Source organism: Candoia aspera, chromosome 6 (genome assembly GCF_035149785.1).
Source record: "Candoia aspera isolate rCanAsp1 chromosome 6, rCanAsp1.hap2, whole genome shotgun sequence".
In the NCBI taxonomy this organism is placed as follows: domain Eukaryota; kingdom Metazoa; phylum Chordata; class Lepidosauria; order Squamata; family Boidae; genus Candoia; species Candoia aspera.
The window spans coordinates 61,167,694-61,190,505 of NC_086158.1; the positions used below are offsets into that span (position 1 = coordinate 61,167,694).

General features: G+C 36.7%; 1 protein-coding gene across 18 annotated transcripts in view; it reads right to left on the reverse strand.

Moving 5' to 3' along the window:
- FGFR2 (fibroblast growth factor receptor 2) overlaps positions 1-22,812 on the reverse strand; it is a 151,271-nt gene that overhangs the window by 79,796 nt on the left and 48,663 nt on the right. For 11 of the 18 annotated variants that reach the window (XM_063307255.1, XM_063307272.1, XM_063307264.1 and 8 more), the window contains exons 3-4: positions 6,165-6,431; positions 4,497-4,571 (exon numbers count right to left, since the gene is read on the reverse strand). In XM_063307255.1, coding sequence (XP_063163325.1) covers positions 4,497-4,571; positions 6,165-6,431 — 342 coding nt within the window. The remainder of the gene's footprint in view (positions 1-4,496; positions 4,572-6,164; positions 6,432-22,812) is intronic. The other 7 variants (XM_063307268.1, XM_063307269.1, XM_063307270.1 and 4 more) reach the window with 1 other exon arrangement.

Here is a 22,812-nt window from a genome sequence, read left to right on the forward strand (position 1 = left end):
CAAGATCATTATTAAACAGCACAGGTTAATAATAATAATAATTTAGTTCATTCAAAATTTCTACTGATTTTCATTATCTGTCCCAGGCTGCTATTATTATATCAGTCTTTTCCTGGAGACAGTAGAAATCTGATTAGCTATGAATTAATGTCATGATCATATTTAATTCTATTAACTCATTTAGCTATTTCAAAATTTAAACTAAAATTTGTTTAACAGCAGGACCATTTAATTATTTTACAATAGATCCTTCCTGAAATAAATCAGTTTACTATGGAATTTCTTAAGACTAGAGGGGCTTGGAAGCATAACCATTCTTCTTTCAACCCCACTTCATTTCCTTTATTAGCATAAAAGAACATAACAACTAAATCTTTCCATGCATCATTTATAGCTGTTTTTGAATCCACTAACACACATGCAGGAATCTTGCCTTCTACTTTTAGCCACAAAGCAAAATAAAAACACAGCTGGGGAAGTGTTCAACTACAGACTCTGTAACAAGCTGCCCAATCAAAGAAAGCATCTAAAAAATTAAGCACTCTAAATGTTGTACATGATTGCTTTTGTTTCAGGGTGGAGCCTTTAGAACTAAAGGTGGAGCCTTTAGTTAGAAAAATCATTGGGTATTTGATTGTGCTGTACATGCTTTTCCATACTTAAAGTGAAAGACCACAGCCATAATAAAATGTTTAATTATTTTAAAAGGCATGTAAAAGAAGGAACCCTTAAAAATAGTTATTACAAACAAAATTACAATATTGCTGCAAAACCAAAATAAAGCAGTTTGTATCATAAAAAACAAACAAACAACCTCACTCATCCAGCAAGAATGTTACTAAATACCTATCCATAATGAATACATATTTTGACTCTGAAACTAGCATGTTCCACAAAGTAATTCAAACAAATAACATTGTTGGAAGAAAGTCCAAAGTCTGGACAAAGGCAATCCAAATTGTTCACGCATAGAATTAGCATTAGGCACAGGAACCTGTATGGCTGCTACAATCACATTGGGCTTTGAAATGGGCATGGTCCATTCAGTGCTGATACAATATTAGCAATCTATATTTTACCAACAGCAAATATGGCATGCTCTTGTCTCCCACGTTCTAGTTAGACTTCAAACACATTGTCATCATGGTTTCTAGACTTATTTCATAACCATAATAAACCTGAGTATTTGTCTAGTATAGGTAGCTAGGTGAATTGGGTAGCATTAGATGACCTTGGAAAAATGACCATTACTAAAACTAATTTCTTCTATCTACAACAGGATCGCCAGTTTTCAAGGTTAAGATATGAAACTCTTGACATTATGTATTATAAATCTCCACTGTTACAATAATTAGTAGCATCATATCATATCATCATCATCTATCACAACTACCCTCAACCTGGTCCCTTCTAGTTGAGTTCAAACTACTAACAATGCTGGTGGAATTTTCAAAACTGTACTCTCAGTGCATCTGGAAGGCTCCAGACTGAACTGTATTCCACAGCCTGCTGTGTATGTAACTCTACTCCAACATTAATTTAAGAGTCACTGCTACTTTAGTTTTGTTCAGATGTTTTGATTTTATGACTGTTATTTATTTTCTCCAATTGTTAAACCTGTATACACCATTCGGAAGCTTCAACTGGTGCAGAATGTGGCTGCATGATTAGTAAATGGAGTCGGATATTCGACGCACGTAACACCACTGCTACATGAGTTGCATTGGTTGCCGATGTGCTTCCGGGTACAATTCAAGGTGCTGGTTGTCACCTTTAAAGTCCTTCATGGTGTGGGACCAGGTTACCTAAAGGACCGTCTTCTCCCGTTGTTTCTGCCCATCCAATTCAATCTGGTAGGTTGGGTATGCTGCAGGTCCCATCAGCCAAGGAACGTTGGTTGGTGGGGACTAGAAGGCGTCCCCTCTCTGCTGTAGCACCTGCCCTCTGGAATATTCTCCCTGCAAAGATCAGAATGTCCCCGACCCTGTTGGCCTTTCGTAAGACTGTGAAGACCTGGTTATATGCCTGGGTCTGGGGCCCTGAGCATGTGAATGGTTCCATTTCTTGGTTATATTAACATCCATGCATTGCTTACTTGGTGGCCATGTATATTTATTTTGTATTTTAATTGTTTTAATTGAAATTGTTTTAATTGTTTTATAGTTTTAATTGTAAGCTGCTCAGAGTCACTTGCTGAGATGGGCGGCTATAGGAATCGAATGAATGAATGAATGAATGAATAAATAAATAAATAAATAAATAAAAATAAAATAAAAAAAAGTTTTGAGCACTGTAATACAAACCATTGTGACAACGAGGGCTCCCTGATCACTTTGGAAATAGAAAGATGGCTTCTGGGTGTATTTATCACATTTATCTAACTTAATTGTATCTTACATAAAATGCTGATCAAAACATATACAGCATAAAATCCAATAACATGCATATTGGCATTCAAAATCATTTTTGAGAGGGATTCAAAAGAATAGCAGATGTACTTACTAACTACACCGAATAGCCAAGATTTGCTTTTGCCTTGACATTTCTTAGTAAAAAGCATTTTGACAAAAGATGAAAGATGAAAAGATGAAAGTTTAAAAAATCATATGCGTACGTTTGGATCAACCAACCTATTCCTTACCAGCTCATATATGCAAGCACACAGAGGGACTGACATTCTGTATACATGGCTACCTGTGACACTGACATTCAGTGTAACAAATATTTTCAAAACCTATATTTGAAATGATTCATATGTAAAATGTATACACAAATACATGTTTAAATATACCTTATGCATGTTTGCATTTACACATAACTGCAGTACTGTCTCAGTTTAAAGTAACAGAACAAATGTTATATATGATTTAGTGCAATGGTGTGTAACTTTTTTCCCCAGGAAAAAGACCATACTAAACCTTGGACTGAGTTCCCTTGGCCATTTTCCGAAAAGTAATGGCTGGAACTAAACTAAAGCTAAATTGGATTCACTCCTTTTAAATTTACATTTAATTACAAATAAATATAGTAGATACAATTATGATTATTACATACTTCCTCTTCCGAGATATTAAAAATACAATCTGATAGCAATATTCAGTTTCAAATTCTTTTGATCCTGTTCTGTGTTGGCTGATGGTAATCACTCACTGCCTGAACTGCCAACCTTGCACCCTGTAGTTTTTGGCATTCAAAATAGGTTCATTAGAGCCATATTGATGGTACCGAAAAGTATCAAAAATACCATCCTATGGGTAGAAATAGGTATAGTTTCACTGGGTGCCAGAGCATGGTTTCTTCTTCTTACCTTCTGGCTAAAGTTAATTCTATTTACTATAGATTTAGCCCCACTAGTATTTAGAGATCATTTTAAATCATCGTAGCTAAAAGAAACCTTAGATAAAATTCAGTTGCTGGGCTTCTCTATGGAAAGTCTGTGCTTATTAGGATTTCATAATGCTAGAACCGCCCTTAAACAACGAATCTGGGATATACATCTCCAATCAAATTTAAGTATGGTGCTACACCCCAATATTTATCACTTTCACCCAAAATGGTTTGTTCCAGCCTCCTTTTTATCATTCATTACAATTTTGAAATTTTGTAATGCTTTCACCTTAGCCAGGCTGGATGCTCTCTCTCAGCAGTCTCTTTTTTTGACTTTTTAAGGGTACTCCTATGCACCTTTGGTTATGTCCATGAGGTGATGGCTCAACAGAAACCCTAAGCCATATGTTACTATACTGTTCCCTATATAAGGACTCAAGACAGACCCTTACATACCTAATTTTGAAGAAATTTCCAGTGTGATTTGCATTTAATGCTACTTCTTTCATACCAGGACTCAAAAATATCCTCCCAAGTTGTCCAGTTTTGTGCACAATACACCACACCATTACTTAGGTTTAGAATTTCTTAAAATAGTATTTTATTTTGATTTATTTTAGTATTTTTATTCTTAATTCATTTTAGATCCTATTATATTTATTGTTTTTCTGATATCAACTATCTATCTATCTATCTACTATCTATCTATCTATTAATACTAGGCATCTTGAGTGTATTTGGCTTTAGGGCTGCAATAAACTTGATTTGATTGATTTGGCATTAGGCTATACAATCATTTGGAAAGATATATCTCCTTGTAAGATCATTACATTCTCTCCTAAAAGGGTTTGTTTGTTTTTACCACAAGTCACTCTCACATTATCAGAAATGAAGAAAGGGGAGATTGGTACATATTGGAATAAATGAACAGGGACGAATATACTAGCTTATATCCATGCCAGAAGACTAGAAATATTTTAAAATATAAGGGATAAACTATTGCTAATTAAAGTTCATGCATTTTACAGCCAAGGAATAACCTACAACAATACCTTATTTTCACAGAATTCCAATCAGTGGGCTTTGGTTACAAAAGTAAAAACATCAGCAAGAACAAAATATTTCTACATGGATCTTCCAAACAGCTTTAACTACTGAATTTTACTTACTGATTGGGTTGCTGTCATTCACAAAATCCTCAGAGGCATCGTTGTCATCTTCATCATCTCCAGATGAAAGAACATCTGAGGTTTAAAAATTATTTTAAAAATCATTCATGTGCTAGATATTGTAAGCAAACATGTGCAGCATTTTTCTGCAGTCTGGATATTAAGAACAGTACATATGGGAGAGATGTTTTTACTGAAAAGTGCCTAAAGCAAATAATAATAATAATAATAATAATAATAATAATAATAATAATAATAATAATAATAATAATAATAATACAGTAAAGCTATGTTTGTATGCAGAAAAGCCTTATGTCCTAATGTTTCTGCTGCTTCAGAACATCCACCAGTATATACTACTGTCTTCTCCATGTACATACTTAGAGCATGGATCAAAATCTTAAATAAAATATTATCTTGTTTATTCTTTTTTAATAACAAACAAAATAAAAATGCATTTGTGACTTAAGAGACACATGTTTGTCTGAAGGCGTAGATAATAGCTTTATGTATTGCGTGTAAAATAGCGTAAAGTAGATTTACTGTTACTGAAAAAGCAAAAGAATAATTTCAAATCGTTTGTGTTATTAGAGTACTATAATACACAAATACCTACATTATTTGTTAAAGGAACATTAAACAATTTAAACATCCAACTTTCTTCTGCTGTGAGCTTATGACCCCCCTCCCCCCGGAGTAAGCTCCACTGAATATAATTCTGAGTAGAATTATATAGGGTAGCTCTATTAATCACAGTTTCCCAGTTTCTAATTTATATACCAGATCTATAGAAATCCTTTTGAAAAAAAGGTGCCTCAGAACACACAGGAATGCATATAAAGCACTTCCCTGTGAATCATCAAGGCTTCTATGTCATTTTTTAGGCTTCAGAATGTGCTGCTGGCTATTTCTGCATGCAAAGAGAAACATTTGGGCGTGCACGCACATGAGAAGACAGCAGAAACAGTGTGCATCTGGAATGAGTCATGCTTGCTCTGCAAAGTGATGCTGTGTACACACTAACACACAGTTTTAAGCACCACTTTTGAAGGATTTCATAGTTTTAATATATACAAGCACGCTGCTAAGTAATGAACACATACATGCAGCCTGCTTCTATTTCCCAGGGTAGTCAGTGATTTTATACTTTGTGTGAGAAGCAACCCAGAACTCAATAAAACATCCTTCAATTTACTCCTATACTAAAGAAATATCTTTTCCATTTTATTTATTTAAAAAATGTTATGCTGCCATCCTTCATCAAAACAGATGTTAGGCCAGGTTGATTTAATGAGTTAAAAATTACATAAAACCACACCCACACCCAGCAGATAACAAAGCTTAAAAAATTGAGGGGGGAGATTTTTTGCCTGGCAGATAAGAAAAACATCATTGGCAGCAGATGAACATCTTGGGAGAGGACAGTTGTGTCCCCTCTCTTGTGTTACTACCTATCTGATTTTTACATTGAAGGTGTTCAGAAAAGAGCATCAAGCAAATGACTGAAAAAGCTTGGTCAGGTTGGTAAATGAAAGAATAATACAGATGACCACAATGTACTTGGCATATTTTCTTTTACTCTTGTACAGAGTAAAGTTGTATCTTCATAGGTAATTAATTTAGACTAGCTGTTTGCATATATTAGAAGTCGTCTCTTAGCAAACTTACCTGTGACATTTACAATAAAGTATTGGGTTTCACTGTCTGCGATCCTAACAGTGCAAGCATAAAGGCCAGAATCTCGGGGTGTAGCCTCTTTAATCCACAGGGTTTCCCCAGTAATGACTGTTCGATTATTGGATGCCAAACGTTTTCCATCTTTAGTCCAAGTGATCGTGGTGGCATCTTTCACTTGACAGGCCAACATCAATGTTTTTCCCGGAAGTATAAAACGTACATCAGGCTGAGAGATTTGATATTTGGTGGGTGGCTCTGCTAAAGTGGAATATAGGTGGGCACAGAAGAAAAGGAAAACAACAGAAGTGGGAAACAAAATGTCCAACAATTGTCAGTGAAGGAACTTGATTCATTGAAGTATGTGCAGATTTTAAAATCATCATCATCATCATCATTTCAGCCAGCTGCCACTTTAATACTATTGAGAAAAGCTAGACACACTATAAAACCTGCTTTCTCCCTGAAATGATGACTTGTTGCTCTTCTTGTCAGCTCAGAGGACTGAGATAAAATTAGATTCCAAAGATTAGTGGATACACTTCTCAGTGCTGTGTACGACAATAAAAGGGCAGGGAAGGAGGCTATGCTGAGAAGAGGAAGTGTCTTCCTCACTTGAGACTCCTGGTAACAGGACATTCAGAATGTAATTTAAGGTGCCAAAGGACACTGTGTCTTTGCCACTCAATTAAAGGTACAGCTTGATGCTGAGCGCAGGCACAGCCGCTTTCTTGGTTCTATGCCTAACTGGTTATAAGATCTATTTCTATAGATCTGTATGCTGTACTGTACCTCAGTGTTTCTCAACCTTAGCAACTTTAAGATGTGTGGGCTTCAACTCCCAGAATTCCCCAGCCAGGAATTCTGGGAGTTGAATTCCGCATGTCTTAAAGTTGCCAAGGTTGAGAAACACTGCTGTACCTAATTGGTTACGAGATCTGTAGCATGATACGGCAACGTGAAACATCACAAGTTCTTTTGAAGCAGATGCGGATAACATGCAAGCCTAAAGCCAAGGGATAAGTTGTTTCTAGCTCTTACATTGCAACCTGCAGATTTCATCTATAGAATCTCACAGGTATGTGTGTCTGCAGGGGAGACAGGAGGGTGGGGTGGGGTGGGGTGGGATAAGCAATGACATGCACATCATGACATCATCACACAAATGATGCAAATTCTGCAAAGTGCACAAATAACATCATCTGCATAATGACATCGTGACACATGCACACAATGGCACTGTGGCTTCTACCAGATCCTTAGGGTCACAGGTATGAGCCATATTGTTGCGCTTGTTATATATGTATTATTTGGCTTATTTTAGGTGGAAACTATAGCACTGCAATATTAATGCTGTGAGAATTTTGAGAACAGGCAGCATACAAATGATGGTAAACAAATAAATATTGCCTTTTAAATTATTAAATTCTATATATTTATTTTGTTCCATTGTCTAATGAGCACTCCCAGCCTACATAGCGACATATTCAGTTAGCCAAAGAACACAATGTGGGAAAGCAGGAGTAGGTCTGTTGGCTCACTAACTTCATCATGAATTGAAGACAAATACTCATAATGGGGAGCCTTCTCTATTCAAGGGGCATGAAATCAGTTCTCTAAATCACTGGATGCCTCCCTAACTTGTGATGAGGACTATCGCTGTTCACTGAGATGAGCAGAACCAATTCATTCATCATTATTCTCCTTCATGGCATAACTGATCTGAATGGCTGAGTAGCAGTCATCGGCTTTCTACCAATCACTAATAAAACGTAAGACAGCATAAACTGTCTGCAGGTGTAAACGTGATGTGTAAGAACATAATAAATGTCCAATCCCATAAGAATAGTAGCTAACCCTGACCCACAATCTCCATAAATTAGCACAGTGAAAACAATGATTATTTTTCTACAGTAAAAAACTCCCTCTTTTAGCTTTTCATTCCATTTGCCTCATTAAGGAAATGCAATTCTTCACTTTCACGTCATAAGATGGTAGTTCATATTGCTAAGTACTCAAATAGACTTGTTGCTCTATAATCTTTCTATACAAAGATTAACAGTTCCCACATATGTTTTTTTTTAAAAAAAACGAGTCTCAGAATTTTCAACAACTCAAAATTCTTTGGCTAGAAAGTCCTCAATGAACGCTAATACGCTGTATTAACAAATATGCAGAGGCAATTATAGATTCCACTAATCTATTATATAGGGATGCCGTTTTGCATTAACAGAGTTAAATGGGAAGGAAGGAAGGAAGGAAGGAAGGAAGGAAGGAAGGAAGGAAGGAAGGAAGGAAGGAAGGAAGGAAGGAAGGAAGGAAGGAAGGAAACACTGGATGGGAAATGGGCTGCTTTCTATTGTATACTTTATATCAGTAAAAAATTAAAAAGGGTTTTAAAAAATTGCCCAGAGCCCATGACTGGTGTTAGGTTTGCTGATATTTCAAAATAAGCAAGACTAGTTTACTTTAACGAACAGTTGATACTATTCTTTACACAGGCATTCATTCCAAACAGCAATAATGTCACAATAACAAAATATCTATTGCAACATTGCAACACAAGTTTTTTCCTTTTGTACTTGCATTGTGACATCGTCGGAGAATCCATAGGGAGTGGAGGTTATATCACAATGCAAATTTCTCCACTCCCCCCCCCCCGCTTCCCTTCAACCCACTCTGGACATCAATGATTCTTTATAACCTTTGGAACAGTACATTTGTTTATTGGCTTTAGCTTTTATCAACAATTTACAGAGCTTTGTAAATTAACTAGATCTAAGATTTCTTTAAAACATAGTTCTGTGTGACATTTAAGTATCAACTGTGATTTCATGCCAATGAAGGATTTTCAATCAGAATCTAACTGTGCTTTGAGAACCTGGTTAGTAAACCAGGGAGATGTACGGTACTTCAAAGAGATTATATTTGTATATCAAAATGGTAGCATGAAAGATGGCAATGAGGCATGAAGTAAGAGTATTTTGGCAGCAGTGGTCAATGATGACAAAATTTGAAGGTATAACTGGGAGATCAAAGCCCTATGCCCATTACATGCAAAAAAGGCGTGAGGCTGTGACTCTGTTGACCAGGGATGTCCCTAGTTTCAAAAATGAATTGTCTCCACTGAATACTTTTAAGAGATGTCAAAAGTCAATGTTATCATAAATGAGAGGAAATGCTAATAAATTTTTAAAAAGGAAAGGTCTTCTTTTCACAGTAGAAGGCACAGGAGAACTTGCAGAAAGAGTTACAGTGCAAAATGTTTTTGTTCTCTATTTCATCCAGCCAGAACATCCTCAAGGATATTCAATTTCATTGCCTCCCAATATTCATTGGACTATTTCCCATCCACCCCTTTGTTTTGTTTTGAATTACTTATTTTTAGTGTTATTCTCATTTTTTGACTTCTGCAAGACATGTTTCTGCAAAGCTTCCTGATTCCTTCTTCCCGTGCATGAATGATGATGTCATGTTGGCTATATAAGCATCAACCCTTACACTTAAACATGAGAACATTAGAAATAGTAAGAATAATTGTTTTAGCATGAGAAACATAAAATATTAAGAAAAGTCATGACGTAACTGTTTGTTTTGCCAAATTCCAACCTAGAAGCAGCTAAAGACTGTCACTTTTTATAAGCCTTGCCTATAAAACTTCTCTCAGCACCGCTTTTGACTGTGTGCCCAAAGCAAAAAGAAAGCAGGTGAGATACTGCAGCATTATCCTGCCCATTTCTTTCATGCAAAATCCTACAGGCTGTAGTGCTTATGAGTTCCAGGCAACCTGGAAATCATATTGCTCTACAGATTAACCCATCTCCCTCTGTGATGCTTTGAGCCAAACTAGTACGTACCTTTTTATACTAATATGAAATTTAGCACAAAAACAATGAACTCAGGTCTGTAGTGCCTGGCTGCCTTATATTTCCAAGCAGTACATTATCCAGCAACAACCATAAGGTCTTTGAGCCAGAACTCAAAGACCTTATGGTTGTTGCTGGATAATGTACTGGGACCATTTCAATCCATGTGACATGCATGGTTTCCAAGAGGCGCTTCTCATGAGCTACATTTTGCATTAAGCAAATAAGTCACTTTGGACTTGATCTTTTTCTTTTTTCCCTTAAGCAACAAAGCGCAGATTGACTTTTCAACCTGCCATGCCTCCAGTTACTGGTTAAAATACTGCAAAGAAGCAGAGGCAGACCTACAACGAGCCACCAGTTCTCTACCACAGAGCCACTTGTAAGCCATCAGCAACACGTTGCCAGTGACATGAAGAATACAAACATTCCATTGTCTCTCCAGATTTCTGACCAGATCCTGGCATGCAACAATAGTTTTCCTCACCTCTTGATAGTACACCGAAAACAGCTAATTTTCCAAAGAGTTAGAGTCACACCGTAGTAAGCTGCTGCATGATTACTATCATCTGAATGCTCTCCCATTTCTCATTTCTCATTATGCAAGTGGATAGGCAAAAATGGAGATCACATCTGCTTTACCGGTTCCTTAGCAAATATAGGAAGGTCTCACAAGCAGCAAAGACCTGCCTCTTACAGCTGCCTGAACTCGTTTCTTCCCTGCTGTGGGAACAGAGCAATGAAATGGGGCTTCCACCCCACCACAATCCAGATTTGATCCTTATGGACTACGTTTCAAAATTTAGATTTAAAAAAATTGTAGGCCTGCTTTCTGGCTCAAAATCTTAATTCAGATTCAAGGACAGTTCTTTATTTTTTTTAAGCCATCATTATTGATCTCTTATTTAATGCATTCACAGCTTACATAAATTCCCCTACAGCTTGTATTATATTTTTGTAGAAGGAAACCAAAGGGAAAAGCACCGTCTTCAGGCTTACAGTGGAAAAGATCCAAATTGCAAGAAAAACCACACAAGAATCCTTTGGTACTAGTTCATAATGTTACAGCAAGCAGAATGCTTGTTCAGTGCTATTTTTGGGGTTTCTGTCAGTTTGGGGTCCATCAGAACCATTAGAAATTTAAAATGGGAAGCTGGTATGGGCTAGATGGGCAACATGAATATTTCACACATCAGTGCCATTCTGGGGAAGTGCAGCATTGCCATGGAAATCAGTACATCACTAGCTCATCTTACGAAGTTGTGTAACTTATTTCTCATGCTCATCAGTTCAAGGTGGGACACACTATGCCAATTTCAGAACATTATTAGAGAATTAGCCTTGCTCTTCTAGCATCAGTGAGATCGCTCAGCCAATCTGCAGTCTACCTCACATAAAATTAAAAACGGATATAGAAAGCAATTACTATATGTAGGGAGAAAATCTGGTATTTATTTACTTAACCTTCATTTACTTAACCTTTGTGGTTTGTGTGCAATTGTTTTGTTGTATTCCATGGATGGATGGTAACAATACAAATGTAAGCAGAAAGCCTGTTTGATTTTGTGAAATAGAGCAGCTGGTACAAGATAGTTCTTGAGGATAGGATTTTGTAAGATATGCAGCAACGCACCCATTTTTCCTTTCTAGATTTTCAATAAGATAAACATTTTTGGTCCCTATTTTATTCAACATCCAGTTTCAAGCTGTAATTCTATACATGGTTCTGGGCATAAGTACAATTGAACTTGGAAGACAAACATGGGTTTGCAGTGCAAAACTCAGTAGCTGCTTCGTTTTCTTTTAAAAATCCCTGGCAAGAAATACATCCTTCAACCACAGCCTTTGAAAGATGTAGACACAACAGCACAGTTCTTGGTCCATCAGAATTCTGGCTGCTGTTGCTTTACTTTTAGGATGGCTATTAAAAATAAAAAATCTGAGTATTTCTTTCTTCAAATATTAACACTGCAAGGCTAACAAGACACAGAGCAAAATAATGTGCTTGCTTTGAATCTTGCTTTGAATATTATTAATCATTGTTGTAAAGTTAATAATAATACTTCAAAACTTATTATCCATACGTGGGACTTTCTGTGCAATTAACTTTTCCAGCTCTGCTGATGATACTTCGTAAATCTATCATAACGTTCTTCTGTTAGCCAAGAGACTTTCATCCACTTTTTGTTTTTGAGGGTAAAAAAAAAATTAAGGTTTTAAACTCATCAATAACATACAAAATGTATATCCTATGGAATGTTACAGATAAAAAACAAACAAGAGAATGTAATAAATTCAAGAAATCATACAGAGGGATGAAGATTTTGGAAACAAAGGCTACTTCATTAACTGTGATTCTGGTTATGTTATATCTAAAACAGTGAGCTAAATCTCCAGCATCTGATAGGAGACCTCCTAAATCTAGAAACACAAATATGAAAAATAAAAGCCAGCAGTTAGTAATTTTTTAAAAAAAAATACTCTTGGTATCCTTATTCCAGGTGTTCAAGGTTTTATTTATAGTAAAAAGAAAAAGATGTAAATGTGAACCAAGCAGCAGATAAAGCTGGTTCAAGTTAAAATATGCCTTAAAATCCATGTTCTACTGAACCTGAAAGCAAGGCTTGGTGGACATGCCATCTGCCAAACATGCTGCACTACTCTGAATAGAGATTTCTACCCTATGGATTTCACTGCATAGTTCAGCACAGCCAAGTCATATATTAGTCAGAAGGAAAGGCTACAATAAAAACATGTCACTGTATATTGTGATGTGACTGCACAGGTTGCCTGTGAGTGCCTTGCTATCTAATCTGGGCAAGAGTACAAATAAAATAGGCCCAGACACAGGGCCCCATATATATTGGCAAGGAAGAAATGTCTGAGGTGAATGAAACTCTGCATGATCAGGACAAATTTTAGTCCCAATGCCGGAATGCATGATTATCCAATGAAACCTCTTGGCAGGAGAATCCAGACAAACAAAAGGAAGGATTTAATTATCCACCATGTCATTAATTTATGGAATCTGTTGCCAGAGGGAACATTTCCACACTAGAGGTAGTGTGATGATGTCCCTGAGTCAAGCACAACTTGTGGTGACTACCTAATATATCCACACAATTTTTTGGCAACAGTACGGAAGTAGTTGCAGGCATGCTGGACTACCCCGAATAGAGATTTCTACCCTATGGTTGAGCTACATGGTTCAGCATGGCCAAGTTACATAACAGAGAGAGGGAAAGGCTGTGTTATAGGGTGCAGTTCAGGCTTCCATCTTGGGACTTCCTGGGAGTTTGTTTGTTGATTTATTGCATTTATATGGCCACTCAATACAAAGAACATGAAATCAAGTTTCTTTTCAACTACTAATCAGGCCTGTCCCTGCTTAGTTCTGAATCTGGATAAGATTTCCAGCTGCTGCCACTTGCTATTTGCATATTTGTTTGATTGAATGATTTACATATCTCCTTTCCTCCAAGAGTTGAAAAGAGCAATCCTAGCAACCCCCTCGTTTCATAATTTTCTGTAACTGTAAGCCTGTGAAGCAGGTTGAGCAGGTAGACAGAATAACTTGCCCAGTGTGCCCCAGTAAATTTTCATTGGTAGAAGTGAACTTGACAGTGCCTCTCACTGGACGTAGTCCACCGTGTTAACTACCATACCATGTTGGCTCTCACATGCTGAGTTTCTCTATAGTGCTAATAGAACAGATTTTATATCACCACAGTGATGTCTGGATTAACTGTACATTGCCAATGCAGAAATTACACAATTAGGGATAGCATGAACAGGTTCCAGCATAACCATTCCAGCTGAGGTCAGGGCTTATGGTTTGAGATGTTAAAAAAAATGAGATATAACCGTTGGTGTATTGGTCATCTCAGTTTTGAATAAGAAGGCTGCAACTGTTAGTATACAATTCTTCTCTGTCATGAACCCTTAGACAGACAGGCAAGCTATAGCTGTCTTCCAACTTGACTCCCCAGCTACACTTTGAAAGGCCTACTTAGCCCATCCAGCGTTATGAGTATTCACAAATGCTATATAAAGGGGTGACTATTAAATTATATGTTAGTGCTGAGAGATATCCTTCCCATTCATCCTCATTCTGTCCTCTAGCCCACTGACCTGTCTTTCAGAAAACTAGTAGACAGGTTTACCCATCTTTCTGTCACCTAAAGTAGAAGGGGAAACCAGGATAATTCTTGCCAATTTAACCTAAGCTGCCAAACCTCACAAATCAGTAAACACTGAAGAAAACATTTAATACATTAATTTGGGACAGAACCAGCAGTATGTCACACTTCTTCCCCTACAGTTGAACCATGGAACAAGCTCTGATGAACAGTATATATCAGAATACAAAACAACACAGAAATTCCAGCAATTCCTCTACTTCAAAAGAGTCACCTAGAGAGCTTTAAGATGGCAAAACTTGTCTGTTTCCTCCTGATCTTTTAATGAAGAGAGCTAGATACCCCCCCCACCGTCAAGCAGGGGACCCTCCATCTGTTCTCAGTTTTGATAACTGACACCACTTTTATCAACATGAGAAGAAGCTCTCACTTGCTAATCTTTTCCCAGTTCAAATTGACTAGCACTACCCCCCTTTTTTTTTTAACAGACAAGTCTACAGGCCTTTTGAAAGACCTCTGAACACATGTTTCAAAACAGAAGTAGGGGTCTTCCAGAAGACCAGCATACCAGAGCTCACTTAGTGAGCAAAAGACACTTTGCAGAACACAGGGTCAGGCATTACGTGCCTCTGCAATCCAATCTCTCCAGCAGCCTAAGCCAAAATGGCCACGGCGCATAGGGCCTAGCGACCAGAGGGGAGAGGCATGCCCACAGTAAACTTAACCAGCCAATAGAAGCCGGGCAGGTGCCAGCCTCTGAAGATTGTGAAGGAGGCATTGTAGATCATTTGTTCGCCAAGACTGGAGTCAGGAGAAAACAGAAAACATTGCTTGGAAAAATTGGAACAGTTAAGGACAGATTTAGGCTGCCTCCATAGGGGACTGTGGATGAGACAAAAATGTATTATTAGACATGTCCTGTAAAAATAGTTAGTAGGGCATCTCCAAGCCATGGTTAGCAGAAGAGCCCTCAGAGCAAAGGCTGAAAACCTAAGCAACAGGATAGGGCAGGTGCTGGTAGTTACAAAACAGATATTATTTAACATAAATGAAAATATTTTTCCAGTAGTCTGACTCACTGCAGCTAGTTCCAGTATGAATACATTAAAATTGCTCAGGCTTGTTCCTTAGTCACAGTATCAAATTAGGGAATTTTCACAAGGTTAAAAGCAGCCTTCATTCAACTTATCTAAAGCCCTGCAAGTTATTACAAGAAAAGAAATTGGCTGGTTATAGTTAGATGAAGATAGTTTTAGCTCCAAAACTGTGCCGATTCAGTATGCCACACTGAATCTATTAATAATTTATTTGATTGCTAGGTATGAAAATAATCAATTTATCTTATAATAATAATAATTATTATTATTATTATACAAATAATAAATGAGACATGCCCATCCTTCTGCACTAAGGAAACGTAACCTGTATTTGTCTGTGTCTGTGTCTGTGTGTGCATTCTTGTATAGTGAAGTTCAGTGCTAATTTACTCAGATAGAAGTCCCTTTAAGTTTAATGTTTTTACTCCCAAGTATGTGTACGTAGAACTGTGGTATTTATTATACTATTATACTATTCTGAAATGTTCATTACATCAATGTAAGTTCAGGGAAGCATTTTAATTAATTGGCTTTGGGACAAGCTGGATGCCTTTCTATGGTCACATAAACAGTGTCATGGCATCATGTCAAGATCAGAAAGAAACATTGCCTACAATCTTTAACTTTTTCAAAACGGCAGTTTCCCAGATAGTTTATTCTATTAGCAATACATAAATTACCCAAGTATTTTCTTTGCAAAAAGCACTTCCAAATAAAATATTTATTTTAAGGAAAGATTTAACATTTTTGAAGTTAAATAAAATATTAAAAATGGAAAGAGATTAAAATGTTCTAGTGAAGTTGGAAAACCAGGGTCTAAATATTGTTATACTGCACTTATTACTGGAGTATTTTAACTGTCTGTTGCCTATTTTTATATAGCTACAGCTTCTCTAAAAGCAACAGTCTTGCTAGAATTTTCATGGTAATCTGTATTTTCCAATATCTGTAGCTTAAATTTGCCTGGAAATCATTACTGGACTGAAATCTAATGCCAAGTTTCCAAGCAACAAGAAGCAGTTTTGTTTCTCATATGTATGTATGTATGTATGTATGTAGTATATAGTATATATATTCATTTTCATGATAAATCTATAGGAAATCATAAAGACTCACAGCAATCCTAGGGGATCAAGGAGGCAAATGGTGACATGTGTAATGACATGATCATATAAATGCCATAGTGTATGTACTTGCATCTGATGTCAAGACACAAGTATGTAATTACAGCATTTGTGCAATGATGCCACCACGCAAATGCCATCATTTTGGCATCATCACAGTTTGTTACCGACTCTGCTGTGAAGAATGAAGGATTATAAATTATACAGACCCACACAGAATAAAGTGCACTTTTGTACAGTTAGACATATCTGTTGTCTCCACAAGCAGCATTTAAATACCTATGCAGCTAATCTTCAGTTTGGCTACACATCTGTTTTGTACTCATTTTTATTTGTGGCTGCATGAAAACACAGATCATATTAGGAAACATAGAAATCATGCTTTCTTATTAGGAATATCTTCCCCTAACAAAAGAACATAGGAAACTACCTTATACTGAATCATACCATTGGTTTACCATTTGGTACCAGATACAATGATACTGGGAATTAAGAGCCCTATAGTTTTACATATCTGAAATGTCCAAAGGTTGAGAAGAATGGTCTAACAATTCAAACAAGCAAGCCCTGTCCTGCAAGCTATATTTTTCAGACTCATATTTTCAACCCCTAGAACTACTAATGTTGTATCACTGATGCTAAGTCGGTAGGTGGGTAGGTAGGTGCGTGGGAGGGAGGGACGAAGTCAAAAATAGAAGTGTGACATCTCCACTAGGTTAAACACATTTGATTTGCCATTAACCCCCAACTCCCAAAATATAAAGGAGTCCCAAATTCAGTGATCTCACTGCAATAGCTTCTACCACCATCCAAAACTGAGAAAATTGGGAGAAAACCAGGGTTCCACCCACTGAAATCTACCAACTAGTCATGCTATTAGATTTCAGCCAGGTTCTATTTTTGGCATGCCTAGAGATGTGGGAACTTAGGGCCTTCAGAGTGCCCCACATACTTCTATCACTGAACTATAAATAAAAAAATCAAAGAAAACTTTATCCAGATTTTTTTTTTAATTATATTTGTCTGCTGCTTCACAACATTAGATTCATTGGCTAGCCTATGATAAACAGCTTTGAAAAGCAGTATTGATTAAGAAACAGCCTGACAACATAAAACTTAAAAAATATATAAAAAGAAAAGAAAAAGAAAACTCACAGTGGTTCTAATTTTTTTAAAAAAAACTAATGTTAAAACTGTGAGATACAGATAGCGAGAATTATTTAAAAGACCTAAATGAAGAAAAAGTTGGTTAGGCAATGCTGGAAAAAATGGGTAGAATCAGCAAGCTTCAATGGGAAAGCTACCACTCAGTAGGTTTCCCTCTAGCAAAACTCTCCCTGACAGTCACCTATCTTATTTCTAGTATCTGGATATTAAGAGTCAATGAAGTTATTGTCCTGTAATCATCATTAAATCTCTGCAGCTAAAAAATAAAGTGAAAATGGACAGAGGGACAAATGCTCATATTGTAAGTGTCTGACTACTGTAGTACACAACTGGTCCCCCAAATCCTGAAATGTAGTGAAGAATCTCCAATCTCTGCAGAAACAAGATCTTTCAAAATATTTACTTTGAAGCCTATCCCCTTTAAGTATTATATTATATGGCTAATTGGTTTCAGTTCCTCAATACAGTATAACAATTCAAAACCACTCTTGGCCAATGTGCACTTCTATAGCCATCATCATAAAACAAGACATGCTAGATTATGGCCAATTAGCTTTAGATGCGTTAGTTCAGAGTACATAAACCTATTACTCTTTAAAAATAGTCAGTACTCAGTTTAAGTCTAAATGCTTAAGGTGTCCCTGGGGAGAGGATTTTAAATGACATTTCCATAAAATGAAAGAATTTAAAATAGTGTTCGTATTATTTAAAAACGTAGGGGTAGTTTGTCTGAACATCTGCTATAAAGAGAAAAGGAAGCTAAATGCCAAGAGAGACCAAATTAACTAGCTCAGCAGGTTTCCTTACAGACAACATGGGCAAGAGAAGGTCATTAGTGAGCTTGCTATTTATCAAATATATGTATAAACTAATTATTCAGTTCAACTCAGCTGCCTTTGAACCTGTGTGCTCGGTAAAACCTCCTATCATTAAGGTTTAACTTCATTAAGATTCTCTCTATGGTAAGAATGTGGATCAAATTTAAAAAGCTCTTCTTGAGTTACAAGGCATCCCATCTATACCATATAATACTGCTAGAGAATAGTGATTAAAGAATTAACAAAAAATAATAGAAGGCAACTGTAGCTCAGATTTCTTCTAAGAAAAAAGTAAGTCATTATGAGGTGATTTTCCTAATCATAAACCTGCCAAAAATTAAAATTTAACCTGTGATTTGATTACACTGATCACATCTATACAGAAATCCATAAATTCAAAAATGTAGGTTCAGAAAGAACAATGCTTCATACAAGAGAGAAACAAGGAAATGGAATCTCTTGGCCTCTATTCTATCCCCAGATAGCAATATCAGGCCTAAGTTCAATGGCTATGCTAGCCAACTTTCTATTTAAAATATGTCTGTATATGTCAAAAGTGTACAATAGAAGAAAAATATACATGATGAAGCAACAGGGAAGGGCATGATAAGCTACAATAGTGGAAGGGTGGGTAGAGGAGAGAACTCTGACTGGATTTTATTAAGAATCCCTTGCTTTTTCCTGCAATTGAAATCAGCAAAAAAGGACCATATTTGTTTGCTAGTTTGTTGAATTTACGCCTCCCCTCCATTTTTTTTTTATGTACTTGGAGGTCCCTCCACATGTTATCCTCCAGAACACTATGAGTGCTTGGTTTGAGAATAGTGATTGACACCCAATTGAGTGGAAATTTGATCCTGAGTCTTTCAGGTTCCTGTCCAAATCCTTCTAATTGTTTTAGAAAATACTGGAACTCAGAAGTGAGTAGGAAAAGTTGTAGAAATTACTAATATTGTAGTCTGAACTAAAAAACTAGAACATACTGTGATTTATAGCTGTGGAAAGAATCAATACTAGGGTCTTGCCATTTACACCTTGAGCTGAGAAAAAATACCGCTTACAACAATGTACTTGCCACATTCTTCTCCATTATCAGACTTCTACCGTTCAACTACAGGTTGCTTGTTAAACATCCTAGTATAGCATAGCATCAAATGAATTAGTGACCTAAAAACTATTTTCACCTATTTGCCAATCCACAAAATATGAATATAAGATTCATTTAATCACAACATCTGGGCAAATTCTAACAAGATACTGCATAACCTGCTGTGGTGCATCATCTGCATGAAGTTCTCTCCTGCTGCTGGTACCAGACAATTTACTATTGGGAAAAGTAGATTACAATGTTAAGCATGTAATTTGAAAGAAAAATATGATTCTTGGGATACTAATAAAAACAACAGGAAATAAAATAAAACCTGCAACAGGGAATTTGAAAACAACATGTAACCTGGTTCGGCCATTATTTGCGCTACCAACGGAACGCTCTTGAACAACGAGTTAATAATCTGTGATGATACCACTAAGGATATGTGGGCTACACACTGGAAACACACTCAACTCCACACAATGCACTAGCGTGCTCCCAACAAACATAAGCCAGAGTGCAAATATGATTGATCATGTACAGTACATGTTAGCAGTACCCGAGGGGTGCTCTTGGAAAAAGGTCTCATCAAAGTCTATGCCAGTTTTTCTCAACCTTGGTGACTTCAAGATGCGTGGACTCCAACTCCCAATTCCCCAGCCAGCCCTCCCCATCACTCATTAGCCCAGGAACACAATTAAGTTACATGTTGTATAAAGAGTTATATATTAACATGCTTTTTTTTTAATATGGGTTTTGTTGAGTTTGTTTTGATTTTGTTTATTGAATGGTATAAAAATATATGTAATAAATAATAAGGTTTTTTTTAATCCATTCAATTGTGTCTGATTCTCAGAGACTTCCTGGACAAGTCCTTGTGGTTTTCTTGGCAGGTTTTTCAGAAGTGATTTGCTTTGCCTCCTTCTTAGGGCTGAGAGAAAGTGACTGGCTCAAGGTCACCCAGCTGGCTTTGTGCCTTAGGCAGGACTAGAACTCACGGTGTCCCAGTTTTTAGCCTGATGCCTTAACCACTACACCAAACTGGATTTCAAATAATAAGTAAGAAAGATATAATGAAACTAAATGGGTATAACTTTTTATTAGATAAAACAGTGCATGCAATTTGCATTTACAATATAATATTACAAGAATTGCAATACCGGGACTGTTCAAATTAAATCTTACATAAAAGTCTATTTATCTGGCACTGACCCTATACATACTTTACTTGGACTAAGCACCAGATTCCACCATTAATTCATTTAATGAACTGGCTGCTTTACAATGATACTGAAACTGCAATCTTATAAAAAGATAAGGTTTAAGAAGTGCTGAAAGATTTCCCCAGCAAACAAACATATTTCTCATCAGGTTATAACATTAAAATCCAAAAATGGCAATAATAAAAGAGCAGCATTCATGTACGTATACAATACAGTATACATACATATACTGTATTAATTAATAAAACATATTGTGATTGGCCTATGGGGCCTGGTTACACCTGTGTGTATGTGTCTGTGCATGTATGTGTGTGTGTGTGTGAATAAAATAAAAGAAGCCCTCTTCTACCAAATGTCATTATCACTGCCCCTCCCCCAATAATTTCATCCCTTCTGCCTCATGAATATTCTTATTATCCCATTAGACACAGCCACTGTTTTTCTCATCTAGTGATTCTTCAATGTCCCAATCTGAAATGGTTTTCTATATGCAAATATCATTTCTGTCCCAGGAAAAGAAACAGATGTTTTTTCAGTAACACCATATGTTTGTAAGATCTCAATTCTGCATAGTGAATATCTACTCTAGAGGCAATGTACTTTTAAAGCACACTCTCTGAACAGAAGATAAATCTTCCCTAAAAAGACATTAATACTATAATCCTACTGTGATGCCGACAAATGTTTTTCCCCCCTTATACTAAAATAGTTTGTTCCGTTCTGTAATATCATCCATTCTGCTTTAATGGCGGGAGGATGCATAGGAACAATTCATGAATAAATCATACGATACAATCAAGAATATGAAGAACCATATACCTTCTCTGCAAAAAAGGACACACAAACATTTAGAGATTTATTTGTAGATGTGGAGCTAGAGTTAAGAGATAGAGACAATGCTGGTTGGCTGGATTGATGGCTGGCTGGATGCTAGTCCTCACAGTTGCAGAAAGAATCCAGAACACTTTATTGACTTATGCTCAACTAGATGAGGAACGGGTGGTTTCTCCAGCTGTTCTCCTCTGATACCCTTTCCAAAGGTAGGTAGGTAAACCTTTATTACAGTCTTTGACCAACATGTGTACATATATGTATACACACACACATGTGCGCACACACGTACAATACATAAAATGTACATTAAAGATGGCAAGTAAAATAAGTTATATGAATTAAAGAGGAAGAAAGGAAGAGAAGGGGAAAGAATCTTAAAGGTATCAAAGAAATGCAGTTTTCTTGGACAATATTTGTTGCCTCGCTCTTGTTGCAGCGAGGCAAAATTTGGCAACATTATGGGTGATAGTGATTTTATGGTCTGCTAAAAGATAGGAGATGTACCATTGGTCGTCTTTCTCTGGGAATTCCTTTATGAGTGGCTGGATTAATACCTCATGCAGGTTCAGGTAGAAATAGGACATGCTGAATATCCTTTATGGCACGGGAGTCACAGGGGCAATGTCGTTTGTGGAAGGAAATTTTTGGATATTTACCATCAATAATTGCTGAAGGGTGTGCACTGAATCTAGCCACAGCAAGCTCTCTGTGATGTCTATTGTTTATTAAAGATTGACAATAATCAGCTGGCTTGATAGTAAAAGACAGTGTCCATGTAGCCTTGATGCTAAACTAATGTCATGTTGCCATCCTGTATCAAAGATCCTCTCCTTCATTGATCTTTTTGCTTGTTCGTATCCCATCCTATGTATTGCCTCATTAGAGAAGCCATAGGCTGCCAGTTTTTCTTTGATACCTTTAATGGATATCTTCCAAGTAGATTGGAAGTTATCTCTATTAATGAGGTATATCAGTCTGCTGGGTCAAAGAGTAGTTTTAGCCAGTAATTAAAAGTAATGATACAGATCCTGGTTTCTATCCTTGTAATTCCTAGTTCTAGTCTTAAAGCTACATTAGACACGAATCTAGGGACTTGCATGATTGATCTTAAGAACTTGGACTGTACCCTCCTGACTGCAGTTAGATTATGTAGGGCCCCACTTGAATCCCATATAATAGTTGTGCCATAGCTTTTGCCTCAAAAAGTTTTAGAGCAGCTGGAATATAATGGTGACCTTTAGAGAGATGAAAGGGCAGTATATCTGTGGCACTCCTCTGGGTAAC